This window comes from Micromesistius poutassou (genome assembly GCF_964030765.1).
Source record: "Micromesistius poutassou genome assembly, chromosome: 13".
Classification (NCBI taxonomy): Eukaryota; Metazoa; Chordata; class Actinopteri; order Gadiformes; family Gadidae; genus Micromesistius; species Micromesistius poutassou.
In genome coordinates this window covers 1767655-1783547 of record NC_140283.1, presented here as the reverse complement: position 1 = coordinate 1783547, position 15893 = coordinate 1767655, and the positions used below count along the sequence as shown (strand labels likewise).

Genomic DNA, 15893 nt, shown 5'->3' with positions numbered 1-15893 from the left:
GGAGTGCCAGGAGGACGGTGAGTCTCACACACACACACACACACACACACACACACACACACACACACGCACGTGCACACACACACACACACACACACACACACACACACACACACACACACACACACACACACACACGCACGTGCACACACACACACACACACACACACACACACACACACACACGCACGTGCACACACACACACACACACACACACACACGCACGTGCACACACACACACACACACACACACACACACACACACACACACACACACACACACACGCACGTGCACACACACACACACACACACACACACACACACACACACACACACACACACACACACACAGGCATGTGCGCACACACACTTGAATGCTTTTATTTGGATCCAAATTAACAAAGAAGGAGAAAAAGATCCAAACATTTTGGAAGAAATATTGATAGGTTAGGTTCAACAGTCTTACATGCCTTTACAAGGCCTACATGATAAGTTTAGTTATTATACACCGAACACCTCAGGGTAAACCAAACATCTTTGTCTCCAGATTCTCATATTAGCTATGATGGCTGAAACAGAGCAACATGTTGCCAAGTAATCCCCCCAACCACAGTCCTCTAACCACATTTTTGTGGATATGACCTAAGCTTCCAAAGATTAAGGATATAAGTTTGCATTGGTAACCTAGTTGGCATATAGGACTCACCAGTGGCTGGTAGAGTGTAGTAGCAGGTGTCCATATACAAATCAAAGCAACAGCCCACCTCAATAATGACTACAGTTTTCACAGTCTCGTTTACAATTACAATGTCTGGAGTGTTTGCTATGTTTTTAAAATAATCATTGTCAGGTACATTTTGGTGGAACCAATTGATTTTAACAGCACTATGCTTAAAGGTCTTAGGAATGTCCTTGATTTATTGTTCCTAGATCTTTTGCAACCAGGTCAACCAATCGGTCATGCCTGGCCACATACAGTCCTTTGTAATGATGACATCCATTCAGAATGTGCGCAACTGTTTCATTCTCCTGTTGGTTTTGGTGGAATATGCAGTATGGGTTGTGTTTTGACAGGTACCATATTGCTAGATTGTGTGTGTGTACACACACACACACACACACACACACACACACACACACACACACACACACACCCTCACAGAATAAAGTAAGCACACAGTTAGTGGTAGCAGAGGTTGTCAGATCCAACAGCAGTAAATCTGCAGCCAGAAGGAAAGACTAAATAAATAATTTTTTGGGCAACTTGGTAAACATAAAATTGACGTGAGGGTAAGTTTTCAATAAAAATATAAAAGCTTGCACAGAAGCCTTCTGAACCATGTTCTTGGTGCTCTTTGCGCTCTCTCTCATTCAATGTTCTTCAAGCAAAGGTCTTCTTCTAGGGTGGTTTTGTCATAGCTCTTTGACAGTGAAATTGACATAGAGGAGAATGTGTGTGGCATCTTTCTTCTGTCTCTGCTCCAGACTGAACCAAACCAGATGGTTCTGAACCAGACAGAACCAAACCAGATGGTTCTGAACTATATTAAGGCCAATAAGATGGTTCTGATTCAGACGGGCCAATCAGATGATTCAGAACCAGAGGGGAAAATCTGATGGTTCTGAACCAAATACAAACATATGCTTGTAACCAATCCATTGCAATTGCAGATCATCTCTGATGCTGCTGAAAAAGCCTTTGTTAAGTTATAAGTCATTATTTGTTTACATCACTCCTATCATACCTGCGCTGCTGCTGCTGAACCATCTGGTGTGCTATACAAAGCAAACCGATCACTGAGATCTTTAATACTCTCACTTCATGCAGCCTACACTTCTATTCTAGTGCCCATGAGGAACCAACCGGCCCAAGTCTCTAGCGCCACCAATGGGTCAAAGTTGAAACATTTCAAAAGGCCATGTCTAAGGCCGACTGCCCTATACTTGCACATCTGGGGCCCCATTACATCCTATCTTAAGATAGGAGGGCATTTAGGGGTTTTGGTATTACAGAGGTTTCCTAACGTAACTTAGGAAGAAATCCTATCTTATCTTAAGAAAGGAATTTAGCCATTACAGAACCATCTATAAGTTAGGAATTTCTTAAGTTAGGATCCCTAAGTTAGGTGGCCATACACCCTGTCCAAAATTCAAAATAACTGTCAATAACTGAAAAGAATGGCAGTAGCACTGCTAGTAGGTCTGTATGACAATGAAGACGAGGAACATCACAACAGAAATGTAATGGCTGAAAGGCTACTGAGACTGCATAATGATGTGTTACATTTTCCTGACCATATTTTAATTTAATTTTATCGCCTGCCAAGACATTTAATTTTGAATTTGGTGGAAGAATTACGTCCTGGAGCTCTGGAGAGGCCCACAATGAGACATGCCAGTGGTTGTGCAGGTAACAAATGCTCTTTGTTTTTTTGCCAAGGGTGACTTCCAGACTCAGGTTGCAAACCTGTCTTCGGTTTCACAGCCATGTGTTTCGCGCAACCTCATGGAGGTCACCAAGGCCATCTGCAATCTTGCACATAACTAAATTCAGTTTCCTCGTAGAGAAGAGCTGCAGAAGATTAAGGAGGAGTTTTTAAGACAGAGTGGGATGCCAGGGGTTATTGGGCTTATTGATGGGTCACTTTTCCCATTCAAAGCTCTGAGTGGCCCAACTGAGCCGGTGTATGACGTAAGGGATACCATGCCATCAATGTTCAGGCCATCAATGTTCAGGCCATAGGGGACCAAAATATGGTTACACGGCATTTGTTGGCAAAGTGGCGTGGATCCACTCACGACTCTTTCATAATCAACACCATGTGGGTCCTTCATAGACACTAACATAAATAATTGTTTTACCTACTTTATTATAGGCTTCACTCAAATACTATTTAATATATGCAATGTGTGTATTTACAGTGATATCAATGCATAGCTGAGTGAGGGCAGGGGAAGTGGATGGCTTTTGGGGGACTGGGGATATCCCTTGAAACCCTAATGACACCACCATCAATAGCGCAGATAAGGAGTGTGTAGTAACCCCTAAGAGGGTATAGTGTTACACTATATACTTCAAAAGCAATGTAGCAAATGTATTAGTTAAAAATTATTTAATATTAATATGGACTATAACATCACACCAAAAAAATAAGTAAAGCATTGTAAGTCCTTCCCTGCAGACTTAGGGAAGGAGATAACTGGGTCTGAATGGCAAACTATTTGTGCCCAATCACAAACACAAACAACTAATTCAGGTTTCAGACTGTTACAATTTAAATGGTCCATGAGGCTGTATATCACTCCAGAGGTTTTGAATCGTTTCAATGGTAATATTCCTACCAAATGTGAAACACACAAAGGGACGCTTTTCTATTGTCTATGGTCCTGTTCAATTCATTTTGGAGAGAGGTTGTTGAGACACTCTCAAATTCTTCAGAGGTGACTCTTCCTTTGTGCCCAAGAATGTGCGTTTTGGGACTCATACCAAAGGACATTAATCTCAGCAGAGCCAACAGGAAGATGCTTACCCTAAGCCTACTTCAAGCCAGACGGACTATTGCAAAATGTTGGAAATCTATACAGAGGCCGACTACAAAAGGCTGGCTAGAGGACATTGTACAAGTTATAGCCATGGAAAAAATTCATTCACTGAAAAGAAAATATGCACGGTGTAGCAGCTAACGATTCACCGCCACAACTAAGTCCTCCAGCTCGTCGTTGGTAAAGCTGAAAGCCCTCCTCTTCTTGTTCTCTGTACCAATACCCGCCACGACCGTAGTACTAGTGCTACTAGCTTGCCGTTATTAACAAAGATCCTTTATCAACAGTCTCTGTTAACGTTAAAAGTAACGCGTTCTATCAATCTCGTGCACATTCTGAGTGCAGAAACAGACATAACCTGACGATTGCCGATCGAAAAATTTGATTGACAGAACAGTTAGGATTTCCTAAGTTAAGATAAGAAAGGAGGCCAAAGATAAGATAGGAAATGGCCAACAGGTTAGGGACTGCTTCTGTTATAGGAAGTTAGGATTTTTCCTATCTTTGATTCCCTAACTTAAGTTAGTATTTTTTCTGTAATGAGGCCCCTGGTGTCAAATGATGCATCTTTTCACTTTCCAACTTTCCCGCACTAACCATAAAGGTCACCACACTCCCTAGATTCTGCATTTCATCCAAAAACTGCTTTCATATATTCTCCCAAGCCACATGCCCAAGTAAAACATATATTCCCAATCTCCCAAGGAATAAATGGTATCAGTACCGTTCTGAGCCCACACCGCACGGCCTCCAGGGACTCAACAGGAAGCAGGCATGAATCCTCTTCACACCAGAACCATGTCTAGAAGCAACCCCAGAGGGAGCAGCGAGAACCACGTCGCCCTCATGGGGGCGCTATAACACTACCATCCACTAACATGAACCACGTCGCCCTCATGGGGGCGCTATAACACTACCATCCACTAACATGAACCACGTCGCCCTCATGGGGGCGCTATAACACTACCATCCACTAACATGAACCACGTCGCCCTCATGGGGGCGCTATAACACTACCATCCACTAACATGAACCACGTCGCCCTCATGGGGGCGCTATAACACTACCATCCACTAACTTGGCCACAGTTCCTCGCACAAATGTCAGATTTGAGGGACAGTTGAGGGTCAAGGATCTAGACAATCACCATCAAACCATCAAAGAAGTACAGAAAGGCAATTGGTTTACGATGAATCAGTCTGATCGTCCGAATCGAGCTATAGAAGGCTACAGTCAACAGAAAATGCAGTAGGAAATAGGAAACCTCTCCATATTCACCAAGGTTATTAGATTAGATAAAATAATCCTTTATTCATCTGTGTCTGTATGACACTTATAGTAGGCTATAACGCAACGTTGTGTGTGTGGATGTGTGGAGCTCATTCTGGACTTTCTTTTTGTTTAGGCTTCCCGGACACCAATAGTATAACGCTACGGTGTGTGTGGATGTGTGGAGCTCCATATGAGCAGCGTCTTATTTTGGTTAATCTCTGCGTTTGAGTGAGGGTTAATATGGAAGTAAATCTGTCTCGTCGGATTTTGAAAATAAAAAGCCATTGAATTTTAAGCACTGAATATTTATGCATTGGAATGACGTATATGATTTTTTTTAATTCAGATTCAACGTAAAAAAAATGTACATGCTAAATTCTGCTGCAAAATTCAATGTATCAATGTCAATATTTTTAACGTCCCCAAATTCAACATGGCAAATTCAGCTGCAAAATTCAATATATGAAATTCAGCGTTAACATCGGGGGACCCAATGAAGAGCAATCGATCCTAGATGCTAGATCGCGGTCAAGGAAGGAGAGCGAGCCGGTGTTACACCGAATTCTGCGACCCACTGAAAAGTGTGACCCCAGGGGGCGCTGTTGCACATTTTCTGCAACATGCACGAGTTTGAAGCGTAGACAGGCATCAGGCATGAAGCTGTTCACGTGCTGAAACATGCACAAGCTTAAAACGTAACATTTGTATCATCGATTACTCGGAATGGGTGCATTCGTTTTGTTACACCGGGCGCACGTTGAGTGGCTGAATCAAAACGGTTGATATGCCTCTGTGGTGGCATAACGAGAGCTCGCAGAGCTGACAGTATTGCGCACTGAGTGGCATGATACAGATATGAGGATGAAAAAGTCAGGTTGAAATCAGGTTGCTGTCGGGCCCTGTTGGACATGGCTAAACCCTGCTTTGTACAAAAAAGTAGCTGTGTGCACATCTCACCTTCTGACCTGGTGCAGGACAAATGAAGTAATATCGAATGAAAGAAATGAATGTCCGCAGCACTGCTTAAGCTCCCATATTAATTTAATAAAAAATTCACAGCAATGTTTCGACCCTATTGGGTCTTCTTCAGGCAAATGGCCATTTCTCGGTTACTTATATTTTAAGCCGCAGCATTATACAACAAAATTTGGTTAACTATATCACAAACAAGCAAACAGGAACCTCGCTTGGCAGAAAGACTAAGCCTCGCTTAACAGAAAGACTAAGCCTCGCTTAACAGAAAGACCAAAGAGCCAATCCTTCCGGGCAGTTCTAAAGTGAAGCGCTCCACTGCCCCGGATGGCTTCAAGCTACAATGAAGAACAAAATTGAAGCCAGGGTCTTTTTTTTGGCATGTACACACATCAAATAAGCCCTCCAGACCCTTTTTCCATTGATAATCAAGTATAGTAGTTTAACAGGCGCAATGTTTGGCTTCCATGTTATTGGCTATGGGCAGCACAGAATCTGCATTTTTTAACCACTAATTTAGCTCAAAAAAGCACACAACCTCTGCAGTAGCTGGATTCTGGGCCCTACACATAAAAGTAAGCATCAACAACTTAGTTAGCGTAGTGGAAGTTTATTTAAAAAGACTGTTTTCCAAATCTGTGCCTTAACCGTAGGTCCATGTTTCCAGGAAGTCCACACAAGTCGAGTTAGTTACGGCTACCGTAACTAATATAATAGAGGCGCCAACAAATTTAAAACTGTATTTAATAAAGTATCAAGAGGGGAGATTTTTGAGTTAAATTTGTTGGTGCCTCTATTATATTAGTGTTAGTATATTAGCGTTCCGTGCTGCCTCTAGCCAATAACATGGAAGCCAAACATTGCGCCTGTTAAACTCTTATACCCGATTATCAATGAAAAAAGGGTCTGGAGGGCTTATTTGATGTGTGTACATGCCAAAAAAAAGACCCTGGCTTCAATTTTCGCCGGAATTACGCTTTAACTAAGGAGCAAATACAAAACATTGAATAAATTTGGGTGGAACCCACGTCCGGCAGAAATGATTAACTATTACCCTAATACTTACCTATTGCTTACCCTATTACTTGTAACTGACCCATAACATTATGTAACATGAAACCATCAAACATAATTGTATTACTATTATTATTATTATTGAAACTGTATTGATACCATCAAATAGAGGGCCAGCTATATTACAGGTATGTGATACATGTCCCTGGAATATGATAATCTTATCCCATAAATCTTAGCCTAAGTTGTTTATTTGAAATCCAAATGGGCTAGCGATATCGAGCTTGACTCATTCACGTCATTGTTCCGTTCATGTCTGAGACCGTTCTGTCTCGATCTCTCGAGTGAAAGCCTCTACGCCTGTACGTCTGTCTGAGACAGAAAGGTACGCGGTTTACCCTTGTGGAAGATTCTCATCTTTGCTGGAAACTGTAATCCAAAATTGATATGCAGTCAGGCTTTCACGGCATCAAACATTCTCCTCTGCTGCTGAATCTCCACTGAAAGGTCTGGAAAAAAGGGTTTACATATATTTATGATCGATTTTACCGGAGCACATTGGTTCTGCAACTACTCACGTACACTTCATAACCGGACCAAATCGTTGACCTCTGAATCAGAATCAAATCGAATTGTGAGGTGCCAAGAGATTCCCACCCCTAATAACTATAAATATAGTTGCAAGCAACAATGACGGGGTCCTAATGTATGTCGTGTATGCCTAATGTAGTGGTTCTCAGCCTTTTTGAGTCACCCCCCCGCCCACGCACACACACACTATGGCTGTCAAAATTGCAAAAAAAAAATAAAATGACGTTCGAATATTCCCTCTAAAATAAAACATATATTCAAATACTATTCGAATATCTATATTTGCGCATTATGTCAATAACAGGACAAACTAATACAACGATATTTGACAACATATTACCTACACAAAAATAAGTAAATGAACTAATGGCCAAGACCGCAGACCTCGCTCTCGCTCACTCACTCGCTCTCTTTTTCTCTCGCTCCCCCTCACTCTCTCTGCGCATACTGGTTTAAATAAAGAACAACAATAAACAAATGCTGAGTGCTGATCAAGAGTTTTGTGTAAGCAATTTAAGGTCCCGACTTGTCGCTTGACTTGTCGCTTGACTCTTGTCTGTTGTCTTGTAGTGTTCTGGTCGCCCACTCGCAAAGCAGACAGCCGCGCCGTGGCTGCCGCGGGTGTGTGTTTTTCCACATTAGAATATTAATTTTCACCTTTGAATGTCTGTTTTTCAAAACTATTCGAATATATATTAGAATTTAGAATATTCGTTGACAGCCCTAGTGCCTGTATGCGTGAATGAGAAGGGCAGACGTGAGACTAGTGGACAGGTTTGTTGTTGTTTTGGTGTAGTTACGGTCGACAGTAACTGGTTTTGAGTAATAAAATGCCTGTTTGAGCCCAACCGCTCGTCGTCCTTCTAACGTCCGGTCGGACGCTACATTAATTTTGATAAAAATTAAATAAATAATAAATAAATAAATTCATATTTTTCCAAAATTATTTGGCGACCCCCAGAAATCATCTCACGACCCTCGCGAGGTTGAGAATGGCTGGCCTAATGAATACATGATGGTAAAAAATATTTGATGTCTCACAGAATGGATGGTTAAGGTTGGACTTGAATCAGCGACCCTATGGTCATGAGTCCGATGCCATACCACTACACTACATGGACATGTTGACTACCTAGGGCAGATAAGACTATATTTTGAGAAATATAAATCTTCTGTACGTGGAGGTATGGTGAGCTTGGTCGGAATGGTAATATGACATTGGTATGCCTTAAAACTGGTTTACAGGAAGTTATCAAAACGATCAACAACCATGTTTCTAAAGCATACTGTGTCAATACCCACTGTCAAAACGGACGTTTGCGAAATTACGTGTGTACCGCTTTAAGGCCCAGCCTGCGTTGGAAAGAGTCTGCGGTTCAGAAAGGCAACTTCAAACAAATGCATCCAATTTTAATTTCAGATATAGACTTGACATTTGGCATGGGTATACTATGGAATCTCCTCTCGATAGCCATATTCGACAGCCGAGCCTACTTTTTGACGCAATGTTGGAGCTATTCATATATTTCACTTTAAAATGTGTATCTCTGCCGTCTTTGACCTTATTGCTATGAATTTCACACCATATAGTCCCACAGTCACCGAGTACATATGTGCCGAGTTTGCAGCTTTTACCATTTCCGGCACCAAATCTGTTAGAGTGTGGGTGTTTCGTCAAGTTGTAGCCATTGCATGAAGTCTTTATGATCTGACCATATTGGTTGCACCTTGAAAGTTGTTCATCATGACGAATGGTACATGTATAACAAGCTTCATGCACACTTTCCTAGTGGAAATGGCAGCCTGTTTTCTAGGTGAACGTCCAGGCCTTGTTATATGTGTTATTCTGGCCCATCTTTTGATTCCCTTACTCATTTTACAATTTTTTTAATAACTTTTGGAGCCAAAAAATCAGGAGAATAATAATACAAACAAATACAATAGGGGTGTAGGACCCCTAACTTTGCGTCAAAACTAAGTAGGTTTGGCTTTCTAAGATGGCTAAAAATAGGAGATTCCATAGTCTACCCATACCAAATTTCCAGTCTATATCCAACTAAGTGGATGCATTTGTTTGAAGTTTGCCTATCTAAACCGAGGCCTCTCTCCGATGCTCGCTGGGCTTTTAAGGGGTAAACACATTATTTTCCATTTTGATGGTGGATTTTGCAGCTGTTTACTTTCGAAACATGGTTGGTCATGATTTTGATATGTTAACTTCATGGCAACCTGAAAATTTACTTGGAGACCATCGTTTTTGAGGTGATTCCCTGTTAAAACTATAAACAACTAATAGTTGTCTATCTATCTTTTGGCAAAAGTTGTTATCCAAAACAGTGTGTGTAGTGTAGTGATGCAACTGCACACCTTGATGTTATCAAAAGCAACCCATAGTCACATACCAGAGTTCAAGTAAACACTGGCTTGTAGCGCCGACTTCCATCTAGAGAGAAATACATATAACACATAGCCATAATTCTAGGTTTATAAATGTAGTTTACCACTATGGATGAAGGCTGTTACATTTTCCACTGCTGAAGGCTGTTGCATTTATCCGCTGCTGGTGAGTAGAGAAACTTAGAACTTTTGTGCTTAGCTTTTCAGTCGTTTGTGCGAATCCTAACTGTGTTATTGTCAGTAAGTAGTGGCGCGCAAGTTTCGTCATTTCAATACGTCACAATTTGGGTGGTGCTAAGGCTGCATGAGCTTCCCTGTGCACTTAAAGGCTAGTCATTGTTAGCGTCAGCTGTAGCGTCAGGACCCTCAAAACGAAGACCCGGGAAAACAAAAACTAAGGGAGTCCCTTTGCGGAAGTCCCTCGAGGAAGACCAAGGAAGATCAGCAACTACTTCTCCTGCAACCATCGTAGCTATGTGTCGTACCTTGATCATCGTCAGGATATTCACCCGGAGAAGACGCTCTATCACCTGCTCGACGCAGCAACCCTTCCAATCTGTGCCACCCACCACTCTCTACCTACACTGACCTCGAAGTGATGGGAGGAATCTGGAACTGCTAATCAGCGGTCAAGAAGGCAGACTCTCGACCTACGCATCCCTCATGACCCTCCACTTCCTGGCCCTTACAGAGACTTGGATCACTCCAGAGAACTCTGCCACTCCAGCCGCCCTCTCCACCACCTACTCATTCTCACACACCCCAAGACCATTGGGGCGAGGAGGAGGGACTGGACTCCTCATCTCGCCAAAGTGGTCCTACCAGGTTCTTCCTCTGGAACACTTAACCAGATCTGCATTTGAACTCCACGCTGTCACTGTCACTGTCCACCCTGCCTCCGACACTCTGCTATCCTCCCTCTCCTTGGACTCCCTCTGTCCCTTCCACTCTGTGGAACTCGGCTCTGTACTGGGACCCCTTCTGTTCTCCCTATATACTAGATCCCTGGGCTCTGTAATCACATCACATGGTTTTTCCTATCACTGCTACGCTGACGACACTCCTCTCTTTCCCCCCCTCTTACAACACCCTGATTGCAACACACATCTCACAATGTCTGGCAGACGTCAGCATTTGGACTACTGCCCATCACCTGAATCTTAACTTCATCAAGACTGAGCTCCTCCTAATGCCAGGGAAAGATTGCCCTCACATGGACCTACTGGTCACTGTCGACAACATCACTGTTTCTCCATGACCAACTGCCAGAAACCTCGGTGTGGTACTGGACAATCAGTTTTGCTGCACCGCGAACATCACCTCGGTGGCCCAATGCAGATTTGCCCTCTACAACATCCACAGGATCCAGCCCTTCTCACGAGGGAAGCAGCTCAGCTCCTGGTCCAAGCACGGGTCATCTCCCGCCTGGACTACTGCAACTCGCTCCTGGCTGGACTCCCTGCCTCCGGGATTAAACCTTTGCAGCGTATCCAGAACGCAGCAGTGCGTCTCGTGTTCAACCTACCTAAATTCTCCCATGTGACCCCCCTCCTCCGGGACCTCCACTGGCTCCCTGTAGTAGCTCGTATCAGATTCATGATGATGGTACTGGCATACAAGGCGGTCGATGGAACTGCCCCTTCCTACTGTCAAACCATACACCCCAGCTCGACCTCTCCGCTCAACTACCTCAGCTGGACGTCTGGTACCGCCATCGCTAAGAGCCAGTAAAAGCCAGTCATCAAAGACACAACTCTTCTTTGTTTTGGCACCGCAGTGGTGGAACGAGCTCCCTGCCAATGTAAGGACCACAGAGTCGCTCACCAGCTTCCACAAAAGACTCAAGACTCTACATAGCCACCCCGTCCCTCCCCTCCTTCTCGTTGTATGTTGTCCGTCCTGTGCTGTGTTCCAATATCCATACTATCCATACTTACTGTACTTAGTTTGAGTACGTAGGGCGTTCCAATTCAGATCGGATACATGTAATAGATATTGATAATCATAGGTTTATAAATGTAGTTTATCACTATGGATGATCAATGCATATAACAGATAACAGTAATAATTTTAGGTCTATGATGGTAGTTTACTACTATGAATGCAACTTTGTGTTGAGAAACATGAATAGGCTGTTACCTCCACCTAACCCTACAACGTGTACAGTGACCATGGTGTCTAGAACAAAGCTCCCCCCTTGTGATTGGTTAAACTGATTTATTCGCTGGCTAGATCCGTACAAAATAGATATTGATGCGAATAGAATGAACATTGCATTTTTTTTTTGCGTAAAATGGTAAATTTCGTCATATGTGTATAGTGCCATTCATCTCCATGATTTGTAATTATTTTATAGTTGTTTTGTAATTGTAGATAAAACGTTTAATACGGCGTCATGATCTCTCAGTCACCTCATTCTCCCCTCTCAGGCATCTCATTCACCTTAGCGCCCAGTGTTTTTCCACCGTGTCTTGGGACCTTTAACAAATTCAGCCAAATCTTGCCTAAAGAGAACACAAATCTGTCAAATGAGCTGTGCATCTTTACTCTATCACGCTCATCAATATTTTGATCTTAGAATGAATGGACCATCCGCAGTCCGAGTCTCAGTGTTGACTGAACACTGAAAGCTGAACCAATGGCCTTAAATGTGTAATGTTAACCACTGAACCAGACTACAGACACAGGTCTGTACATGCATTCTAACACAATACAGACTAACACAGACACAGGTCTGTACATGCATTCTAACACAATACAGACTAACACACAGCCACACACGTAGTACATGCATTCTAACACAATACAGACTAACACACAGCCACACACGTAGTACATGCATTCTAACACAATACAGACTAACACACAGCCACACACGTAGTACATGCATTCTAACACAATACAGACTAACACACAGCCACACACGTAGTACATGCATTCTAACACAATACAGACTAACACACAGCCACACACGTAGTACATGCATTCTAACACAATACAGACTAACACACAGACACACACGTAGTACATGCATTCTAACACAATACAGACTAACACACAGCCACACACGTAGTACATGCATTCTAACACAATACAGACTAACACACAGCCACACACGTAGTACATGCATTCTAACACAATACAGACTAACACACAGACACACACGTAGTACATGCATTCTAACACAATACAGACTAACACACAGCCACACACGTAGTACATGCAGTCTAACACAATACAGACTAACACACAGACACACATGCAGTACATGCAGTCTAACACAATACAGACTAACACACAGACACACACAGTACATGCAGTCTAACACAATACAGACTCAACACACCCTAAAAGCACATGCATGTGAACATCATTAAATCCACACCTCTGAACTCAGAGCCTCTCAGATGATCTCTCAGAGGCTGGAGAGAGGATGCAGCTCAGACGGGGAGGAGGAAAGCCACAGTTTCCAGTGTTGGTTACCATGGAAACTGTCTCCCTGTTCATTTGAGGGGAGGTGGATGAGTGCGGCAGACATTTAGGGTGCTGAAGACACCCAGTAGGAGGGAGTTTGTGTGTGATGTATTGATGAGGGTTATCCAGGGTCACAAGAGAGATGGAAATCAGCCAAGATAATCACACAATGGCACATTAACAACCCACACAGGCACACACACCCGCACACACACACATACACGCGCACACACATACACGCCCACACACACGCACACACATACTCACACATATGCACACACATGCACGCCCACGCACACACATACACGCACACACATACACGCACACACACACACACACACACACGCACAGACATACACGCACACACATACACACACATGCCTCTTTGAAGGGATTTAGCATGCTCAAATACAACAGACAGAAAACACTTGGCCAAACAAAAGGTTTGTGTGTGCCTGTGTCATTGAAGTGAACTTGATGGCATCTTTGTGACCACTACAGACTAAAAGGACTCAGTATATAAATCAATCAGAGGAGCTCTGTTAGCACGCTTCAACACAACCTGGGCTCTGCTATGAAGGAGGTAGTAGTACTAGGTAGTACTGAGGTGTAGTACTAGTAGTACTGAGGTGTAGTACTAGGTAGTACTGAGGTGTAGTACTAGTAGTACTGAGGTGTAGTACTGAGGTGTAGTATTAGTAGTACTGAGGTGTAGTAGTGAGGTGTAGTACTGAGGTGTAGTACTAGTAGTACTGAGGTGTAGTACTAGTAGTACTGGGCTGAACCTAACCACTGTCTGTTTTGTGTGCCTCCTCTTTTCTCCTCTTCATTGCTCTCTCCTATCCCTTGACTTCCTTTTCCTCCTCCTCTCCTTCCGCCCTCCCTCCCTCCTTCCCTTCCCTTCCCCCCTCTTTCCTTCCTCCTCTCCTCTCCTCTCTCCTCCTCTCCTCTCTCCTCTCCTCCTCTCTCCTCTCCTCTCCTCTCTCCTCTCCTCTCTCCTCCTCTCCTCCTCTCTCCTCCTCCCCTCCTCTCTCCTCCTCTCCCCTCCTTTCTCCTCCTCTCCTCTCCTCTCTCCTCCTCTCCTCTCCTCTCCTCATCTCTCCTCATCTCTCCTCTCCTCTCCTCATCTCTCCTCCTCTCTCCTCCTCTCCTCTCCTCTCCTCATCTCTCCTCATCTCTCCTCTCCTCTCCTCATCTCTCCTCCTCTCTCCTCCTCTCCTCTCCTCTCCTCATCTCTCCTCCTCTCCTCCTCTCCTCTCTCCTCCTCTCCTCTCCTCCTCTCCTCTCTCCTCCTCTCCTCTCCTCTCCTCATCTCTCCTCCTCTCCTCCTCTCCTCTCTCCTCCTCTCCTCTCCTCCTCTCCTCTCTCCTCCTCTCCTCTCCTCTCTCCTCTCTCTGATTAGAGCTTCCGTATGGTTGGGAGAAGATTGATGACCCCATCTATGGTAGCTACTACGTAGAGTAAGTCTCCCCGTCCCACTGCTGTAAGCAGTGGAACAACTCGTCTTACATGATATGTTATGATTATGTTATGAATGAAGAAGTATTTTGAATGTTTGTATCAATGTTTTACATTAGTTGCTTTTCAGTTACTTCAATTAATTTGATATCTAAGTTTTATATAATTTTTCATGTATTGACTGATTTACAGGTCAATGAAGTGAAGGTTCTAAGTAAGGGTTCTAGGTGAGTGTGATTTCTTCCCTTTTAGCCACATCAACAGAAGAACCCAGTTTGAGAACCCGGTTCTGGAGGCCAAGAGGCGAGTGGATCAACAGCAGCAGATCCAGAGCCAGGGTCTGTCCTCTCTCCCTCTTCCCAGTATCTACAGAGGTACCGAACCCTCTCCACCTCCATCATAGGGTCTGTCCTCTCTCCCTCTCCACCTCCATCATAGGGTCTGTCCTCTCTCCCTCTCCACCTCCATCATAGGGTCTGTCCTCTGTCCCTCTCCACCTCCATCATAGGGTCTGTCCTCTGTCCCTCTCCACCTCCATCATAGGGTCTGTCCTCTGTCCCTCTCCACCTCCATCATAGGGTCTGTCCTCTCTCCCTCTCCACCTCCATCATAGGGTCTGTCCTCTCTCCCTCTCCCCAGTATCTACAGAGGTACCAACCCTCTGCGTCTCTATCCTAGACCCTGACCTCACATTGTGGTGACCAACCTCTAGGAGCGGTTTGGTTGGCCTTCTAGACCATTCTTCTCACTCAGCAGTTGAAACAATTCATATTTGGTCCGTTGAGGGCGGGACTTGAATGGCTCGGATGTGGCTCATTAATAGTCAATCCTTAATTACCTCAAATATGAAATCTACCCGTCAACCAGGACCTTGTAAAATACATATTATGAAGTTAAACTCACCACTGAGGTACCAACTGAACAAAGGATAAATCGATTGGCGTTGCATTAGAAGAACTTACTTAAAGTACTGCCTCATGCAACATTTATTCTTAAAGGCTTTGCTGTGTACTAAATGGACTATTGTGGTGCTTGTTCCCATGATGCCTGCCAGCCCATAAAGTTACCCTGACTGTAATCACACCAAGCAGCTCTACGTTTAGACCTGAGGAAACATAGGTTTCAACAAAACCATCTCTGATGTTGTCTCTGGTCTCTCTCCCTCTGGTC

The 15893-nt window shown here is 43.8% G+C and overlaps 1 protein-coding gene across 1 annotated transcript in view; it reads left to right on the top strand.

The window, feature by feature from the left end:
- The window catches only part of magi2b (membrane associated guanylate kinase, WW and PDZ domain containing 2b), a 110439-nt gene that overhangs the window by 53123 nt on the left and 41423 nt on the right, over positions 1-15893 (top strand). Inside the window, exons 5-6 of the mRNA XM_084477797.1 lie at positions 14668-14725; positions 14976-15097. Coding sequence (XP_084333923.1) covers positions 14668-14725; positions 14976-15097 — 180 coding nt within the window. The remainder of the gene's footprint in view (positions 1-14667; positions 14726-14975; positions 15098-15893) is intronic.